A 19,659-nucleotide genomic window follows, 5' to 3' on the forward strand; every position below is an offset into this window, starting at 1 on the left:
TGTGTAGATTATTGTGTAGGTATTTTGGGTATCATTCACCAACGGAGCTTAGTTGTCCTCTATTGGACATTTCTGGTACTGCGTCTGAATAAAAAGTGCCACCAAAAGGTAATTTTTTTTTATATATCGACCTAAAATTTTCTGATCTGGGTTTGACAAGCGGCTTTGATTTTCCAATATTTTTACTTTTCAGTTGATATTTTTAGTATATAGTATATTTTATTATATTTAGTATATTTTTAGTATATTTATTTTAAATATAAAGTATGTGCTGTACAGTCAATTTTCATTACAATAAACTTAAACTTATATAGATTTTTCACATTAAAAACTTTCATGTTTTTATTGCACAATAAACTGCGAAGTTTCTTCTTTAAAAAGAAATCAGGCTTAGGTGTGTAATCCCTAGAATTCATGAGTTACATCGGTTATATTTATACCAAATATAGGAAGAAAGAAATAATAACAATTAATGTGTTGCCATGGCAACACTATTTAAGATATCAAATATCCCTTTGCAATATTACATCAGCAGTGTCTTGATTTTTTTCTAAAGAATGTCTTGGTATAATATTGTCTAAGTTTGATGCCAGTCAAATGAATCCCCTAGGAGGAGTTTTCAAATTCAGGGCCTGCAATTAAAAAGAAATACACATTCAATCTAAAATAACTGACTTCCTGTTGGGTGGAGCTAATGACTGCAATTTTTACATTTTTCTGACTTGATGAGAACAATATATGTTGCAAGTTTGGTCACCAAAGAAGAAACTGACCCCGACACTTTTTCAAAAGGTCGCGGCTTCAGTGCTCCCCAGCTATGTTAACTTTGTCCCAGGCCTAATGGCCGACAACTCTGAAGTGTGTGCAAAATATAATGGAAATTTAAGGATGCCAAGTACCTCAAAAACATGTGAATATACATTAAAAGGAATATAAAATCACTTTATTGTCACTCAACCATATACACAAGTGCAGCAGTGAGTGAAAGTCTTAGGTGCAGTTCCATGCAACATAGCAGTCATGACAGTGATGAGACATACACCAGTCTACAATAAACATCAAATTTACACAACACAATTTACAAAACTAAAATACACATAATTACTCAACACAATATACCTGATGTAGCAGTGAGAACAGCCCAAGGCTCGGGTGGCTAGAGTCTCAGATGATCCTCCAAGCTTTTTAACACACTGCCTGGTATATATGTCCTGGAGGGAGAGAAGCTCACCTCCGATGATGTGTCTGACAGATCGCACCACACTTTGCAGGACTTTGCAGTTGAGGGCGGTGCTGTTGCCATACCAGGCTGTGATGCAGCCAGTCAGGATGCTCTCTACAGTGCTGGTGTAGAACAGTCTGAGGATGTGGTGGTTCATTCCAAACTTCCTCAGCCGTCTCAGGAAGAAGAGGTACTGGTGTGTCTTCACAATGGTCTCAGTGTAGATGGACCATGTAAGTTCCTCAGTGATGTGGACACAGAAGAACTTGAAGCTGCTGACTCTCTCAACCGGTGCTCCATTGATGGTGATGGGGCTGTGTTTTTGTCTTTTCTCCTAAGTCCACCACAAGCTCCTTGGTCTTAGAGGTAGAGGTTGTGCTCCTAACACCAGTGTGTCAGAGTGTGCACCTCCTCTCTGTAGGCTGTTTCATCTTTGTAAGTGATCAAACCTACCACCATCGTATCATCAGCGAACAGTATTGGGGCATTGGAGCTATGTGCTGCCACACAGTCATGTGTACAGTGAATACAGGAGTGGGCTGAGAACACAGCCCTGCAGGGGTCCAGTGTTGAGGTTCAGTGGTGAGGAGATGTTTCTGCCCATTCTGAACACCTGGCTCCTGCCTGACAGGAAGTCAAGGATCCAGCTGCACAGCGAGCTGTTTAAGCCCAGAGCCCGGAGTTTTGCTTCAAGCTTGGAGAGCACTATGTTGTTGAATGCTGAGCTGTAGTCTACAAACAGCATTCTCACGTATGTGTTCCTTTTTTCCAAGTGGGAAAGAGTAGTGTGTATTGTGACTGCAATGGCATCATCAGTGGAGCGGTTGGATCTGTAAGCTGGGTCCAGTGAGGCAGGCAGCACAGAGAAGATGTGGTCTCTGAAAAGCTTTTCAAAGCATTTGATATGATGGGAGTTAGGGTAACAAACAGTCATTTAGGCAAGTTATCTTTGACTGTTTTGGTATGGGCACAATGCTTTGACATTTGTGCTTTTTTCAGTTGCTTAAAAACATATTAATGGCTAAAGTCTGATAACACTGTATTCAGCACAAACTGGGCTACAATAATATGTGAGCAACATGCATGTACATGTTTGTATTTTTGAGAAAATAATGTTTATGCATGGTTTTTGAAAAAACTAAAATTTTAGGTCACTGAAATAAGGCCATATAACACATACTAAACATTTGTCAACAATACTTTTGAGAACTGGATCTTGTAGCCTAGAGTTTTTGCTACAAAATGATGTGAAAATCATCCTGATCACTCATTTATACAAAACAATATAGTAATTTAACTTTTGTAAGACACTTTTAGTGTTGATAGGTAATATGCAAGGAGGCGTGAACTATCTTGAATATGGATGTGTTTCACACCTGAGGATACAAAGTCCCCTCCCCTGGGCCTATCAATGAGGGATAGAAAATGAATGTGAGGAGATTTAATTATCAAAATCAAGTTTTAAGTTAAAAGAAGTAATCTGACTATATATTTTCTTTACATAAAGACTTTACTTAATTTTAGACCTACACTACCATTTAAAAGAAGTCTCTTCTGCTCACCAAGACTGGATTTATTTGATCCAAAATACAGAAACAACATTGATATTCTGAACTCTTTTTACAATTTAAAAGAACAGTTTTCTATTTAAATATATTGTAAAATGTAATTTGTGATCAAAGCTGAATTTTCAGCATCATTACTGCAGTCTTCAGTGTCACATGATCCTTCAGAAATCATTATAAGATAGTGATTTTCTAAAATGGGCATATTTAAAGTGTATTTTACTCATTTAACCTGAACACATATTTGCAAGCACAAGCTTTGTTGATGATAATGAGGCATTTTAAACACTATATAAAATATAATTTAAACATTCATATTATTTTTCTTCCGTGACTTTATGGGAACTCATGCTGGAACCATTGGATTTTGAGGTAGTACATTCAATTTCAAAGAGCCTTTTTGTTCAAAGTTCTCTTTCATCAGTAATTTAATTGATTTAATCTTATATTCGTGTATGCTTTAACTCCTGAGCATTTGCATGTACCTGGAGCGATGTGATTGACAATTGTGTGTAAATAACAAGCAGCCCTCTCCTTAATGTATTGTATGTGTTTTGTGTCATATCAATGTGTGTCATACATGCATACACAATTATAGAGATATAAATGTATCTTCCTGAAGAATTTAGTTTCAACACTAATCAAACACAACAGAACATGATAATTGAGTTGTTTGGGCCAAAAGATAGTCATTACAAACATAAGTGTCCAAAAATAAATGCTTTAAAGGGCCTTTTGAAACAACTGTTTTTGCTTGGTGCTCTTTCCTAATTACTAGACTATCTGAGAATCAAGCCATTGTGCAACTGTAACTGTGGCTTGTTTGACGCTGAGTGACAGAACAGGTTTTACATCTACATTTATTAATTTAGCAGACGTTTTTATCCAAAGTGACTTACAAATTAGGAATACAGCAAAAGCGATTAATCATAAGAAGGCAACATGAGAAGTGCTGAAATACAAAGTATAAAATTGCTCAGAGAGGTACAAGTAGTGAGGAAGTTGAGAGACACTGGTGAAAGAATGGAGTAAGAATGTATTATTAGGGTCAAAGCACTGAAAGAATGATGAAAAAAATGAGAAACATGAAGTGTCTTCTGTGTACATTTTGTTATTTACATAAAAATGTAGCCTCATGTTTGGCCTTGTGGGCTGATCACATTGATGTGGCTATTGTGGGTCACGGTCATAGCACCACCAACTGGCGGAAGGAAGTGTGACACTTTAAACAGACTTAAATTTTTTTTAGAATAAGCAGATTTAAAATTCTGAAAGGATTCTTGATATCCTAAATAGTGTTACTATGGCAATGCATTAAATGTCATTATTAATTTTTATGTATATTCAGAAGTTTTTGTGGTACTTGGCATCCTTGAATTGTCATGCTATTTTGTACACACATCAGAGTTGTCGGCCATTAGGCCTGGGCTAAAAGTTAACACATGGGCATGGCTGGGGAGCTCTGTAGTGCCACCTTTTGACAAAAGTGGTGGGGTCAGTTTCTTCTACGGTCACCAAACTTGCTATATATATTGATCTCAACAAGCCGGACAACTTTCACAATTACAGTCATTGGCTCCGCCCAACAGGAAGTAGGCTATTTTAGGATTGAATGTATATTTTTTTTTAATGCAGGCCCTGAACTTCTGAATACTGCTCCTAGGGGATTCATGTGACTGTCACCAAATGTAGGCAATATTATACCAAGACATTGAAGATGCTAAATTGCGAACAGATTTTTGAAATATCGAATGGTGTTGCCATGGTGAGGCAATAAATTAAGGCCAAAAATGTGAAACGGGAAGGTCATTATATCTTCTCTGTGCATTGTATGATTTTAATGAAAATTCAGCTCTATGTTTGGTAATGGGGGCTGATCATATTTATGTGGCTAGTATGGGTCACAGTTATGTGCCAACAACTGGCAGCAGGAAGTAAAGCCATTTTAACAGACTTTGTAATAGCCCTCTGGTGATTTCATGAATTGCTTCATAGTTCTTTAGAACAATGCCAAGACACTGCTGGTGTAAAATTTTAAAGAGATATTTGATATCTTAAATAGTGTTGTCATGGCAACACATTAATTGTTATCATTCCTTTCTTCCTATATTTGGTTGTAAACTTAAATGGTTGTAACTACATTTACCTTTACATTTATGCATTTGGCAGACATTTTTATCCAAAGCGACTTACAGAGCCCTTATTACAGGGACAATCCCCCGGAGCAACCTGGAGTTAAGTGCCTTGCTCAAGGACACAATGGTGGTGCTAGGGAGAACAGACCTTTGTCTGGTCTCTTTTTAATGAAGACACTTGGCAGTTTATTGTGAAAGTGAAAATAGTTTTTAAAGTGAAATAAAACAAGTTATAGAAGTTTAATCTTATTGTAACACACATTTATATAAATAAAATATACTAATATATCAACTGAAATGTAAAAATATTAGAGAATCAAAGCCATGTATCTATCCCAGATCTGATCCAAATTTTAGGTCAGTATATCAAAAAATGACATTTTGGTGGCAGTTTTTATTCAGATGCGGTACCAGAAATGTCCAATAGAGGACAGCCAATTATCTGAGTAAGCATGATTTTAATGCATCTATTTATACAGTTTATAAAGATGCATAGAGCAGAAAATACTAGTCACATTTCTGTATATGTGTTCCTATTAGATCTTCCTCCAGCTTGTTGATGATTTCTCATATAATGTGATGGTCAAATATGTACTCCTGCAATAGGTTTTCTATTCAAAATAAATTGCCTTGACCTACTGTAATCTTCAATTGGTTATATAAACTATGGCATCTTTGTTTTCTTTAAACACTTTAACTTCCCAATCTTCAGGTTTACTTAGAAAAATGGTACTTGAGGGGCTTTATGCAACACTTGTTTTAAGGGCATTCTTAAGTAAAAAAATAAATACTTAAAACTTTGTGAAATCAAAATTAAAGCTTTGCTGTTTTTCTTTTATATCTATTACCTTTAAGGTCATCTTCTAAATGTTGACAAAATTTGTTTTAATAAGATACAAGTATTTAAAATCTGCAGTCTTTCTCTTCCACCAATGTGGATCAAACATTTTTATGACTCACTTTACACTTCAGACTTTCATCAAACATTCTGTCCAATCAAATGCTTTTTGGAATGAAAATGCACCCTCCCCTTACAATGTCTAGTTGTGTTCTAACTGGTGCTGATCAAGCCTTCACAGGTCACTTTGAAGGGAGCAAAATCCATGAAATTTTGGGTCGTTCTGAACAGATTTTTCGATTAGAATTGCTTAAAGAGTGAGGTCTGACTGTTGGTTATCACCTTTCACCTTTGGAGGGTAATTGTCTTCAAAGGAAATAATTCATTGGGGTGTCTGGGTGATAATTTCTGAACAGGATGCACCAACGCTGGAGCCAGATGCGAGGACAAGTGGCTGAAGTTTATATTTTTTTGTGCAGCCAGAGGTTTCCTGGGATTTAAGTGTTCTTCAATTATTATGCTTGGTATACTGTGATTCATAATGGTACCCACCACAAGGTGCCATTTATCCACTGACCGCAAGCTTCTGAATGGAAGACTTGAAGTAGTACGCGTAGATAGGGGGGTGTGGAACCAGTGGATGTTCTGTAAGCGAGCATCCATGCATTGAACTTGACACAGGCAATCAATGGCAGCCAGTGCAGTTTGATGAAGAGAGGCATGCGTAACATGCGCTCTCTTGGGCTCGTTGAAAACCAAATGTGCCATTGTGTTCTGGATAAACAGAAGAGGTTAAATTTTCATGCTGGAAGTTCTGCCAGAAGAGTTTTGCAGTTGTCCAGTCTAGATATGATAAGAGCTTAGACAAGAAGTTGTGAACCATGTTCAGATAGGAAAGGTCTGATCTTCCTAATGTTGTACAGTGCAAATCTGCATGATCGGGTTGTCGTTGCAATGTAGTCCATGAAGTTCAACTGATCATTAAACACAACACTAATATTTCTTGTTTTCTTGTATGGTGTGTTGTCGAGTCTAGCTGAAAATTATGTTGTATATCAGGGCTCGCAAGCAACAAGAAGTTCCGTCTTTGTAAGGTTGAGCTGGAGGTGGTGTTTTTCCATTCAGCATGAGATGTCTACCACACAGGCTGAGATCTGTGCAGCTACCGCAGGATCATCAGGCTGAATGACAGATCCCAGTGATGTCATGTATATGGAGAAGAGGAGAGGCCCAAGCACTGAACCCTGAGGTACCTCGGTAGCTAGTCTGTGTGACTTGGACACCGCTCCCCTCCAAGACATCCTAAAGGGCCTACTAGTGAATTTTGACTCAAACCAGAAGAGTGCTGTTCTTGTGATGCCCATTGTTGAGAGGGTGGAACGGAGGATCTGGTGGTTAACCGGATTAAAAGCAGCAGACAGATCCAGCAGATTGAGAACAGATGATTTGGATGGTGCTCTCACCAGCCGCAGAGCTTTGGTGATGGACAGCAAGTCGTTTTAGTTGAGTGTCTGCTTTTGAAGCAAGTTGGTTACCTGATTTGTGAGTTGTTGCAGTTGTGAGGCATTTGAGGTCAAACAAGTTAATTAAAGTATGACAGTCTGCAGCCGTAGGGTTTATGTTAAAATCACACAGCACCAAAAGTGGGCTGCCATCCTCAGGAAAGGAGGATAGTAGCAATCCAGCTCCAACAAGACGTTTCCTAGCTTAGCTGGGGGATGATATAACTACAAAATATATTTTTACAGGATGTGTTATAGTAATGTAAAAGGAGTTCTAGTCACATAGAGAGGACAGAGGCATACATTTCCATGTATTGGACATATCTAAAACTAACAAGGGGTGTGGGAGAAGTTGAAGTTTGTGGAGAGGTCAGTGGGTGTGACTGTGTACTCTGGTCGAATCCAGGTCTCAGTCCAGGATGTTGAGACCTGATTGTCTAGCAGTGGCAGAATTTAAGTCAGCTTTGTTTACAGCTGACTGTCAGTTCCAAAGACCAACTGAAAGAGAGAGAGGTTTATTAGAGGAAGTGGAGAAAGAGCGCAAGTTGTCTGAATTGTCCAGAAATGTCTCCTATCTCTGAAGCGTGAATGGCGAGTGTGTGACAGTGGGAATGTATTGAAAGCACATGGTATAATAGTATTATAGTCATCATTGTGTAATTTAGATAAATTACGATTTTTAATAGTGTTTAAAAATAATTAATGATAATTGTATTAATAACCTTTAAAGGAATAGTTTACACAAAAATGAAAATTCTGTCATTATTGACTCATCTTTATGTAGTTTCAATCCCATATGACTTTCTTCTGTCGAACACAAAAGATGTTTTGCAATTTCAGAGACAATGTTTTCCATTCAATGTAATTGGAGAGTGATATGTACTGATATGCCCCTAAAAACCATAAATGTACTTCATACAACTCGTTTGCTATTTTTTAAAGCCACACAATAGCCTTGTGTGATTAACAGAGTGATCAATACTGAAAATGTTTTCCTCCTCTATAGCTCTTGAATTAAAATTTCACACTTTCACATATTTAAATTGTTGGAACATGATTGGTCAGGTGACACGTGAGAACCAGTTGTGTTTGTCATCATTGACATCAAACATTGGTGTGACATTCTCACACAGATATTTTTTGTGGCAGAGGTTTTCCTTTTTGTCAGTGAATAATAGCTTGAATTTTGGTCTGGTCCTTACACAAAGCTATCGTATACTGTTGCATTAGAAGACTTAAATATAGAGAGATAGATGACACATGCATGTAATAGCAGGTTTGACATTCTCTAAAATATCTACTTTTGTGTTCCATGGAGGAACTTAGGATTCATTATATTGCTATTGAAATATTTTCCCCATTTGTTTTTTTGCCATTAACAAAAAGAAAATAATAAAAATAATTTCTAGATTATAACAATTTTCATCAATGATAATAAAAATCAGGAGTGGTCTTGTTGTTTAGGCCTAGTGATAACATACTGATTCTCATGTTTGGAGTATTTTAATTGTTTTTGTTTTTCTTGAACTGATTACTTGTTTTTTTTCTCTAAAGTATGTGAATGAATGAATTTGGGAAAACATTCTGCTCTCTCTTTAAAGGGCCAGTAACAGATAAAACACCAGGACCTCCTAGCTCTGGCAGAAAAGGTGAGTTTCACAGAATTGTGCGTGGTGTGTGTGTGTGTGTGTGTGTGTGTGTGTGTTCTTAGCTATAGTTTAGGGACAAATTTACCCAAAAGAGAGCTAAATCAGACAAAACCATTTGTCCAATCAGACTAAACCATATGTCCTCATTTGGAAAAACAATCCATGGGTTAATTAAATAATGATTTATTTATTATTTTTTAATTATAATAATGCAAAATGTTTTCTGTTAGGATTACGTTTAGGATTAGAATTAGGGTTATATTAAAGTAGTTATAATTAGCTTTACATAAAAACAATAGAAGTCTATGTAATGTCCCCATTTATATAGCTCAGCAAACATGTGGTTGTGTGTGTGTGTGTCTATCTATCTGTCTGTCTGTCTGTCTGTCATCTATAGTATCTATCATCTGACATGTTCATTGGTTTGACTCTGACTCAACTTTGTGTCCAGCTTTAACTTCAGACTTAGGTTTCTCCAAGGACCGTAAAGTATGAAACCCTATTCCAGTTCATCCATTTAACAGCCAGTGTAAGGACTTAGTTCAGATCAAAGGCTGGGCTATGCCAATGCCCCACTGCTCTCTGTTACAGCAGTGAAATCTCAAACAGCTAATATAGATGTTAGCAGCAGCAATGGCAGGCACCTATTTCTGTGGCCCCTAACTCAGGAAATCCAGATTGTCATTTACAGGCCTCGGGGGTGGTGTATAGGGATTCAAGAGTGCGCAAAGGTTTGTCCAACAGTGGTGGGAGAAGGGAGTTCTGGGAATGTGAGGTGGTATTTTAGGGTTTGCAGTATAGAGTGTGTATGCGGTTTGGCTATGGCTGTTTTTTTTCTGATCTTATTTCACCTCTTCGGCACCAGTGTGCAACAGATGTTTTTGTCACCTGCAGGTGAACAGTGCTCATATGCAACTGTATGTTAATGGCCTACATCAGCAATATACAGAACTGAACTGTATGCTTCAAGAAGTAAAACTAATATTTAAAATCTCTGCAGCAAAATTGTGGTTCCCACAATCCTGAAGCGAGATCCATCAAGCTACTGTTGAAATAGGAAACTGCAATCAAGCTTTTGCAGGCTAGCAGAGGCTAGCTAAGTAATTTTAGTGAACATAATATTCATTAAAGTCACAAAATTCACAAAATACAGACCGATTTAACTATACAATTCACAGTGCTTCAACCATTAAATGCATACCTTGGGTCTTTAGTGACCTGGGACCTCATTCCACCCCCTCTACCTCATGCATGTTTGGAGTTATGCCCCAACCTTTAAATTACTGCTCATCCTTTCTCATGTATGTTGTAACAATAAAATAAAATACAAAAAAAATAAAACAATTCAGAAATAAAATAGCTTAATTACTAAAAGTTTGGGTCATTTGTGACCTGAGATATGTAATAATGTCACACTATAGTTGCAGTTCCATAAATCAGATTTAGACTTAATAAATGAATGAGAAAATGCATATGTAATTATGAGTTATGCTCACTGAGAATTGAACTGGCTGTCAAATACATTTTGAGCAATACGTAATCTTAGGCACTTGTTGAGTCTAAATAGATGTACCATGGCAAAAAGCATAACATATTGTTCATGTGTTGCAGAAAATCAACATGATACAGTAGTAATTTGTATGAATAATGCAGTAATTTGTCTTGTAATAAACAAATAAGTAGATATCATGTGATTGTAAACTTATATAGATATAAAATAATCATTAAAATATGATTGATGGAAGTGCAAATTATATTCAATTATGGTATACTGCAGCACTTTTACAAATCTTGGGTCACTAACTAGGGGTGTGCAGTGAAGTCATTATTTTTGGTTTACATTTATCTTACATTTATAGTTTCTATTAATAAAATATACCTTTGTGTATGCCTTTTCATAATAATAGCCTAATGATAATAATAATCTAATAATAATAATAATTATTATTATTATTCTACAATTATTATTATAATTTTTTCTTACCAGATGAAGCTGAATTTGTAGGCTACATTAACTGTGGAATATGTTGAGGTTTCTCCTGGTATTTCAGATATTAATATCTACATGAAACATAATTTGTCTGTCCATTTATAAAAAAAAAATTCTGGAGGCAAGAGGTGCCAAGCAAAATGTGAAATGTCAAACACACATTTTGCAGTGAATAATACATACAAATTCAAACATTCAATACATTTAAATTAAACCAATATAGCCAACAAACCGGTGAAAGTCATGTAAATCTACCAGGATTTTTTTCCGACAGGACACCATTATTTAGTTAAATAATAATAATAATAATAATGTTAAATGTATGTAGTGCCTTACCAGAGTTCAAGAACATTTAACATTTTCAAATTTAGCACAGTTTAAAGAAGAAGAAGAAAAAAGATGGAGCATGTTTTAGTTCCTTTGTTTTACATAAGGAGGAATATTCCTAATCGATGAATACTCTATGGAGCATTTAAACCTTTATGGAGCATTTCTAACTTTATGGAGCATTCTAAATGATGTGAATAGAAATGTGGTCATCTTTAAGGGACGGAAGGACGAGATTTGACGTTAAATCACTTCAGGTCAGGAATTTAACATCTATCCAGGTTTAGGCTATAAATAAATACATGAGAAGCACATGTGAATCGTGTGATACATTAACAGACATTTCAAGAAGTGGAAAGTGTACTTGATGTCGTATCTTAGTTAATGTTACACTTAACAAGCTCCAGCCGTGCACAATTATAAGACCGCAAACGGAGTTAAGATCACGCCCATCCGATCTGAAATCACAACTTGCGCATTTTCATAAGGTTTACACATTAGAAATATTGGCTGCACAGATTCATACATTCGTTGTAATTTTAGATGTTTTATTTAAAATGTCGCTTTATCCTTGTGCTTTTTGGATAATCAGTCATACAAATATTTGTTATATTATTTGGATTAATCCGTTATTCACTTTGAAGTCGTTATTCGTGCCTTTTCGAATAAGGTATTCGGCTTCGGGCCATCCCTATCACTAATACACCTTTGGTGATTAAGCAGTTAGATTTATTATTATTATTATTATGACATGTTCATAAGAAAAAGGTTGAGGAATACTAAAAAGGTGGGGTACAGCTGCAAAAAATAGATGCTGTAAAGGAGGTGGAATGAGGTCCTGGGTCAATTAAAACCCTTTTACAGGTGAAAACTACCATCAACCCATGTAAGTGAATATATCACATTACACAGGGATGTAGTGGAGGCTAAACGCACGTAAACGCCGTTTACGCACCTCCCAAAATTTGGAAATAGCGTTTACCCACCTCCAAAGTGGGTTTATCCACCTCTAAATTGCGTATATCCACCTCTAAATAGATAGTTCCTAAGCCATTTTAAATTAAGCTTATGTCGTTTTAGTTTCATATTGTTCATTATTAGTTTCATAGGTTGTTAAACCTAAGACGAAGTCTTTCATAATGCCCTGCTGCCAGTGTTTCCCATGCGCGTGCATTGATATTGACTACTACCAGCTATATACAGCGTGCTGACCTCAAAAATCCAGCTGTATTCTAACAATAACTTAGCTCTCCTTATTAGCTAGGCTCCTTGCATGCTGGCTAATAAGTAATAACTGACAGTGCTGTGTTGGACAGATTTATGCAGCGGTGTTCCATGACGGAGAGAGAGCGCGAGAGGTAGCCTACGAGTGAGAGAGAGAGAGAGAGGGACGAGCGAGAGGTAGCCTAGTGCTGCGCGAATGCGCTACGGCTCTCTGCAATCAAATACGATTTTAAATAGGCTTAGTAAAAAATAAAAAATAAATCGAAAATCAATGTGTGGCGGTCAGCGTTGATATTGTGGCGGGCCGCCACAAATAAATGAACGTATGGGAAACCCTGGCTGCATTACTGTCAGTGTTGACCAATCAGCAGGAAGCAGCAGACTGCATCAAGATTCATCCGTCACTCACTAGCCCAAACGTCTCATGTAAAAATGGATATCCGGCAATTTTTTAAGCGCCGTCAAAACAGCAGTCCTCCACCTCCTGAGGCCAGCAAACGGCCTCGGCTACAATCCCAAAGTGAGTGAGCTCGGAAAACAGTACTAAACTTCATGTTTTTGAGGTTAATTTGGTTAGATTAATAGATAATTAGATTCATGTAACACTGTATATTATTTTGTGTTCAAAATGGAACTTATATTGTCTTCTGTTAATTACAGAAACGGAGTTTTCTTAAAATTAAAATATGTGGCACCAGATTCATTCTTCTGTCTTTAATCTGCACTATTTTACTATCTAAAATATTTTGATAATCAATTAGTCGGGCTGAGTCATTTTTTAAGACAAAAGTAAAAAATTCTTTGATTCCAGCTTGTTAAATGTGAATATGTTCTAGTGTCTTCTTTCCTCTGTGACAGTAAACTGAATATCTTTGAGTTGTGGACAAAACGAGACATTTGAGGACGTCATCCTCCTGCTTTTGGGAAACACTGATCCACATAGTTTTGACATATTATAGACCAAACAACTAATTGATTAATCGAGAAAATATTCAACAGATTAATCGACTATGAAAATAATCCCAAATCCCTAATCATTATGTACAAGTTGCATTGCATTGGAAGCCCTGGATATAAGCCTCCCTCTCTATCTCTCTTAAATATTTTTGTTCTCTCTGTTTTGTCATTTAGTAAACTTTATAGGTTTCAACCATATTATTCCTTCTTGGGTCTCTTTAACAAGAACTTAGATTAATGTATGAATTGAATAGTGATTGTGTGACCTATGATGAGGGAACAACCAGTGATACCCTTGGTAGTACCATCAAATGATAGCCTATAGCGATGTCATCAGGATACACATACACCGGTAGGCAGTGGCCCACCTTACCGGGTGACCACGTCGTGGTCCACCAGAATTTATAGTTTACCCACCTCTTTTTTTACCACTACACCTCTGACATTACCGGTACTGTTCCAAATTACTCATGCATGTAAAAGACCATATGTGAGCTCAGTGAAATACTTGTATTCTTTGACCTGGTTTCCACTGCCACCTGATTGTGGCTTTAGCAGTGTGGCCTTGGCCTTTTCACTGCAAGGCCCTGGAGTTTCCTGATGTTGGCCACAAGAAAATCAGCAATGCAATAGAGCATATGTGGGTAAGTACTGTAGGAGTTTTGAATTTCTCAACAATCATGACATCTTTGACTGAGTGGATTAATGTAAATAATGTAATATTGTCATTTATATACACAATTAAATTACTCCCTATCTAGACACTATCCATATGTAAAAACATATTTATTTTTTGTGGCATGTGACTGTGAGTATGAGTGGATAAGTACTGATGTTTATCTCTATGTTTTCTTACCTGTGTTTTCCCTCTGTGTACCCCTCTATCTCTCAACCACTTTGTTTTCTGTGCTCTTGGCCGGGCCATGTGCAAATCCCAATCATTCAACAGTTGTGGAGAGTAGATTGTATTAACCTCAATAATGGTAGTCTCTTTCCGTTTCTTTCTCACCCTCAATCCAGATGATGGTTCCAAGCCCACACCTACCATGGAGACACATGTCGTCCCAGAAGGTGAGGGTAAGTCTTCAGCTCATGTAAAAATCAGCAGCACAATAATATTAAACTTTGTCCTGCAATTATTTATATGGCTTAATTTTGATTATAGCAAACATGATGTTCATTTTTTATGTTGATTTTGATCTTGCGTTTTGGTCACAGAGATTACAGCCCCGACATTGTGGATTAAGCAGCTGGTATACAAAGAGAACAAACAGAACAATTCAAATAGTAGGAAGCCAGGTGAGAATCAGTCTGTCTGTCAATCAATCAATCAATCAATCAATCTATCAATCTATCTATCTATCTATCTATCTATCTATCTATCTATCTGTCTGTCTGTCTGTCTGTCTGTCTGTCTGTCTGTCTGTCTTGCTTTTTTTCTGGTTACATATTTTAATATCAGTTTGCATTCAGTTGTAATCTGTAATTTTAAAGGAGTAGCCCCTTCCCTTCCTCATATTCAAACTTCATGCATTCTGCATACTTGGCAAACCAATTACTTTTTACACCACTGACATCAAATCTGGCTTGACACAATCAAATAATGACTTATATACAGTTTATTAGTCACAAATCAATTCTATGGCTTAGAAGTACTGGAATACGGAACAGAAATCATATGGACTGCTTTTATGTTGCTTTTAAATATTATCCTATTTTGTGTTTCATGAATAAAATAGGTCAAATGGGTCTGGAAATACATTATTTTGGGGTTGTAAACTATTCTTTTCATTTTGAGACAAGTAAATATCAAATTAGATTTGTCATGATAACTCTGAGTATGATTAAGCATGTTAATGTGTGTATGATATTGATAGGATATTGGTCTTGGTGGACTAGATCTGCTGGGCTGCTACTGCAGCGCAAGTATGGATACTTGCTACTGCTAGAACATACACAGATATACTGAGTTAAGCATGTGGATATGCGGCTGCTGCTGCACAATTGGACATAAATGCAATCCCCATGAAGCAGATCTAGACAGGTGGAGCTGGTGAGGTGGAGGATTTCAGATAAAACTTTTACAGCGTGCTGCATTGAAACCAGCTTACATATTTGAGGGACTCGACATAGAGACATAGGAAGAATCCAAATACAGTAAGATTAATAAACACAGAAGACAAATCCAAAACACAAGACAGAGACGTAGTCGATGAAGTAGGCAAAGTAGTAGTGACATGTAATAAGTCCAACCAGGCATACAAAGCAAAACAATAATCCAATAATCGGTAATCAAAAAGACAGGCACAATGGTCATAACAAGAAGGCAATGTAACAGGCAATGGATAAATGCTTTGAAATGCGAGCGAGCTGATTGTCTTACAGATAAAATGTTCAAAGAACCTACCTATCTGAATGGCTTGCACCATTCAGAGCTTCATGCCTGAACATAGTCATTTGTTTCCATGTTGTCAATTTCACTACAGACATGCCTAGCTAATTACTTCATGGTTAATATCTTATTTGATTTATTACGGATATGCTATATTCCATTCAGTTAAATTCTTTCTTAAAGCAGCCATATTCCAAAAACACACACTTTCAAAAAGAGTTTTGTTCTGACACAATAAAGTCTTCTGGCTAGCCTACACAATAATACAGATATATTTTAAAGCATCATCATTTCTTCATCCAATCTTTGCATTCAAGCGCACTTGATTGTGCAACAATTCTGTTCCAGTTTTAGATTCAATATTCTGCATGTTTAGGGCCAAGAAACCTAACACCATTAGAATTATGGCGCCCCTCTTTCTCTGTTTTTGTAGACTCTCCACTGTGTAATTTGTTTAGCTTTCTGTGTCTCCTTTTCAATTTCTTTCACATGATACGAGCAGCCTCTGGGCATGCTCAGTGAAATCCTTTTTGGTTGAGGAGGGGCAGTACAATCTGGAGATTTGTGCGGTTGGGGCGGGGGGGGGGGGGGGTGTACTTTAAGGGGCTGCTAAATTTAATGTTTGGGCTGATATCATTTAGATATGTAACAAATATTATTTTAGATAATCCAGTAAATTGAATACATTACAGATCAAAGGTACTATATTTTATTTGATTATGTTCTCATTTATTTGGAACTTGATGGATGCAAACCAAAAGATTATTTTGTAAAGAATAAGTTATAAGTCTGGCAAGAGTGCAATAAAAAAAAAACTGTTTCACGTTATATAACACTTGTGTTAAAAACAAAATAATCAAAATAGTAAAACTAATGTACAGTAAGTGGGTAGTTTCAAACCATAAATCTGATTGGATGAGCCACATTCAAAACACCTGTTACTGTTGAAAAGACCGTAAGCAGTTTTGAATTTGTTTTGAGCTGCCTTGCATGGGATGCTTGTGTGCACGTGTCCTCACCAGGTTTCTTAACTAGCTTAACCATCAAAACTTTCTTTGTCAACCAGCTTCACCAAAAAGAGTGACCAATGTTTTTGATAGTGAACAGCATTGCTATGTTGATCCATGCTAGACAGCACCAAACATAAACAAACCTGGACCAGCATAGAAATGAATGCTTGCTTCAGCTGGTCTTAAGTTGCAAAGTTGCTTGACATTCCGGCTCAGTATTTTCGCATTACTCCTTGTTTTTGCATTGCTCTTGCTTGTAAATAATGCAAAGCAGTCATATCCATTAATAATCATGCAAATATATCTACCATACTATAAATTATATAGCAAAATCTCTACTTGTTCATTTCTGCCTGTCATGGAATATGCTGTACCAACAACCACAAAACATGCTTATAACTGATTGGCATGAACAATGAAAGCTGAAGCTATTTATTCCACCATAGACAAAATTCATGTGAACAAAATTCTATCAAAGTGCTTTCTGTGTTGAATAAAGCACTTACCTTGAACAAACAGGGTGTATATCTACTCTGACAAATCTTGGAACACTTCAGAGCCTCCTTCTGTGTCCAATTAGCATCTGTTAGACATCAGCACTGTTCATCAAGGACAGTCCATCAACAGTGATCACTGTGGAGACTACAATGGTGCTTTTGGTGAAGGAGTGACAGAGTTGGCATTGGGCTCTGCTGTTCGTGCTCACGGAAGCACGTGTGGGGTCTGTGGTAAATTGAAAAACTGAGATGTTGCTTTTGCTGCTAAAGTAAATCTTGGTGAAAGGCCCTATTAGTCTCCATCCCTCAGTGCATTGTGGGTGGTATGCATCAGTTAGATCTTTCACGCATCAACTCGTGTAGTTATAACAGTAAACATACTCATCCAAGTTGAGTTTTTATGGTGTTTTACAGTGTCATGGTAATTAATTGCCATATTAGGCCCATTCTCAGATTATTGTGCCATTTATGGCTGGAAGTTTAGGAAATCTAATATTTGGATTTGAAAAAGTTACTGGAAAATTATCTGAACTTTCAAGATTTCTGATTATCTACAGTATATGACCCATATTAAAGTGAGTTAAATCTTACTAAATAATTGGACTACATTCAGTATCCTGCTAATTATAACAGTAGTAAGTCAATGGGACACAAAAGGTGCACAAATGACAGTTTGCCATTGCCATTGCTGGTTCAAACCAAATGATGCGTCCAAGCCTGATGAATGTCACTTCAGAAATAGTATCACGGCTTGTGCTGTTTCAAACAAGTTATTGGATAAACAAGGATGGATGTGTGTGTGCATGTGTGTGTGTGTTTGAGTGAGAGAGAGAGAGAGACGGAGCATGTGCGATCACCTGTTGCCACACCCAAGCAGAGATACTGTCAGCTTTCAGAAGGTCAGCGTATCAATGGAAAAATAGCGTCCAAGCGGGGGGTATATCTCCCTATTTCGCATTTGCCGGTGCGCAAAAGTCGATCACTATAGAAACCGCAATGTCCTCCACCATTTTAAACAGCACCCATAGTGTAATTAATCAGTCTGTTGTGTCTCTCAGCTGTGATGAGCCATAATGCTGAAGTTGTTCATTCAAAGCCGTTTAAAGCTATTTCTTAGCTTTAGTAATGTAGTGTAGTAAGTGTATTAAGTGATCACAAAGAGCTGTTGTATTTAAACGGCTGATGTGGATTCACTTCTCGTCACCTAACTGGCTCATATTACACTCAAAAATGATCTTTTGCCACCACCTGCTGGCTAACATATATAATGTAAAAAAAAAAGACAAACCATAACTCTTAACAGATCTGCACTGCTCTTACACTTTAGTTTAGAACAGCATGAACACAGTGGAGTGGAGTGATACACACACAGTGAAGTGTTGGAGTGCTGATGGTGTCAGACCATCAGTGCTCATGCAATGTTCCTCATCCAATCAGATTCGAGGACTGGAAATGTTGTATATTTGCTTTTTATTCAATTTATTGGTAACACATTACACAATAGTTAACATAAACTAAGAATGAACAATACCTTTTCTGCATTTTTAAATCTTGACTTATGAACATTTCAACATTTACTAATACACATTTAATATTAAAGGGGTCATGACATGGTTTTTTTTATTGTATTATTATGTTCCCTTAGGTGCAATTATAGTATTAATATATTTTTTTTTAAGAAAAACTTTTAAAATCTAGTGATTTATGACCTTTTCCCACCCTGTTTCTCATCCTCTGATTCAAACAGTCTGTTTTGGGGGCGTTTTCCATTTAAGACTTCAGTGTTAACGCCCACTGTTATGATTGGCTAACGTCAGTGCCTATGTATCAATTATTGACGCCCCCAGCCAGAACAATATGCAAGTAAACTAAGTAAAAACACTGTGATTATTCATAATGAATGAAATTGCGCTTTAAAAAGTAGTTTAAAGTTTAAAATAGATTACTTACAGTTTGCGTCGTCGTTGTTCCCAGAATAGTCGGCACGGACTTATCTTTGAGCAACAGTTTTCTGGCAAAGCCAGCATCATATTGAGATTTGTTCTCAAAACAGTCATCCTTAAAATGTACAGAACAAACGCTTAAGTTAACACTGCCGTGACTGGAACGTCCGCAAAAAATAAACTGCATCCATTTTTCCCTGACGTCTGGATCTTTCGGCAGCTTATTCAGAGGTTTTGTTTGACCACAGCCAGGAACAGCACATCTGTGTGGCATCGTAATTTTCCTGTGCACAAGTAGTCTCTGTCAGAGCTCGCTGTCCATCGACTGAACACTTGTGAAGCGCACGGCGATACTGAAATGAGCGTAGTTGTCTTGCGCTGGAGGCGGTCATATGCAAACGCTGTTAC

General features: G+C 37.0%; 1 protein-coding gene across 5 annotated transcripts in view; it reads left to right on the plus strand.

The window, feature by feature from the left end:
• The window catches only part of LOC127656889 (SPARC-related modular calcium-binding protein 1-like), a 119,005-nt gene that overhangs the window by 37,999 nt on the left and 61,347 nt on the right, over positions 1–19,659 (plus strand). For 2 of the 5 annotated variants that reach the window (XM_052145416.1, XM_052145417.1), the window contains exons 6-8: positions 8,864–8,911; positions 14,397–14,486; positions 14,628–14,708. In XM_052145416.1, the coding sequence (XP_052001376.1) occupies positions 8,864–8,911; positions 14,397–14,486; positions 14,628–14,708 (219 nt within the window). The remainder of the gene's footprint in view (positions 1–8,863; positions 8,912–14,396; positions 14,487–14,627; positions 14,709–19,659) is intronic. The other 3 variants (XM_052145418.1, XM_052145419.1, XM_052145420.1) reach the window with 3 other exon arrangements.

This window comes from Xyrauchen texanus, chromosome 16 (genome assembly GCF_025860055.1).
Source record: "Xyrauchen texanus isolate HMW12.3.18 chromosome 16, RBS_HiC_50CHRs, whole genome shotgun sequence".
Taxonomy (NCBI): Eukaryota; Metazoa; Chordata; class Actinopteri; order Cypriniformes; family Catostomidae; genus Xyrauchen; species Xyrauchen texanus.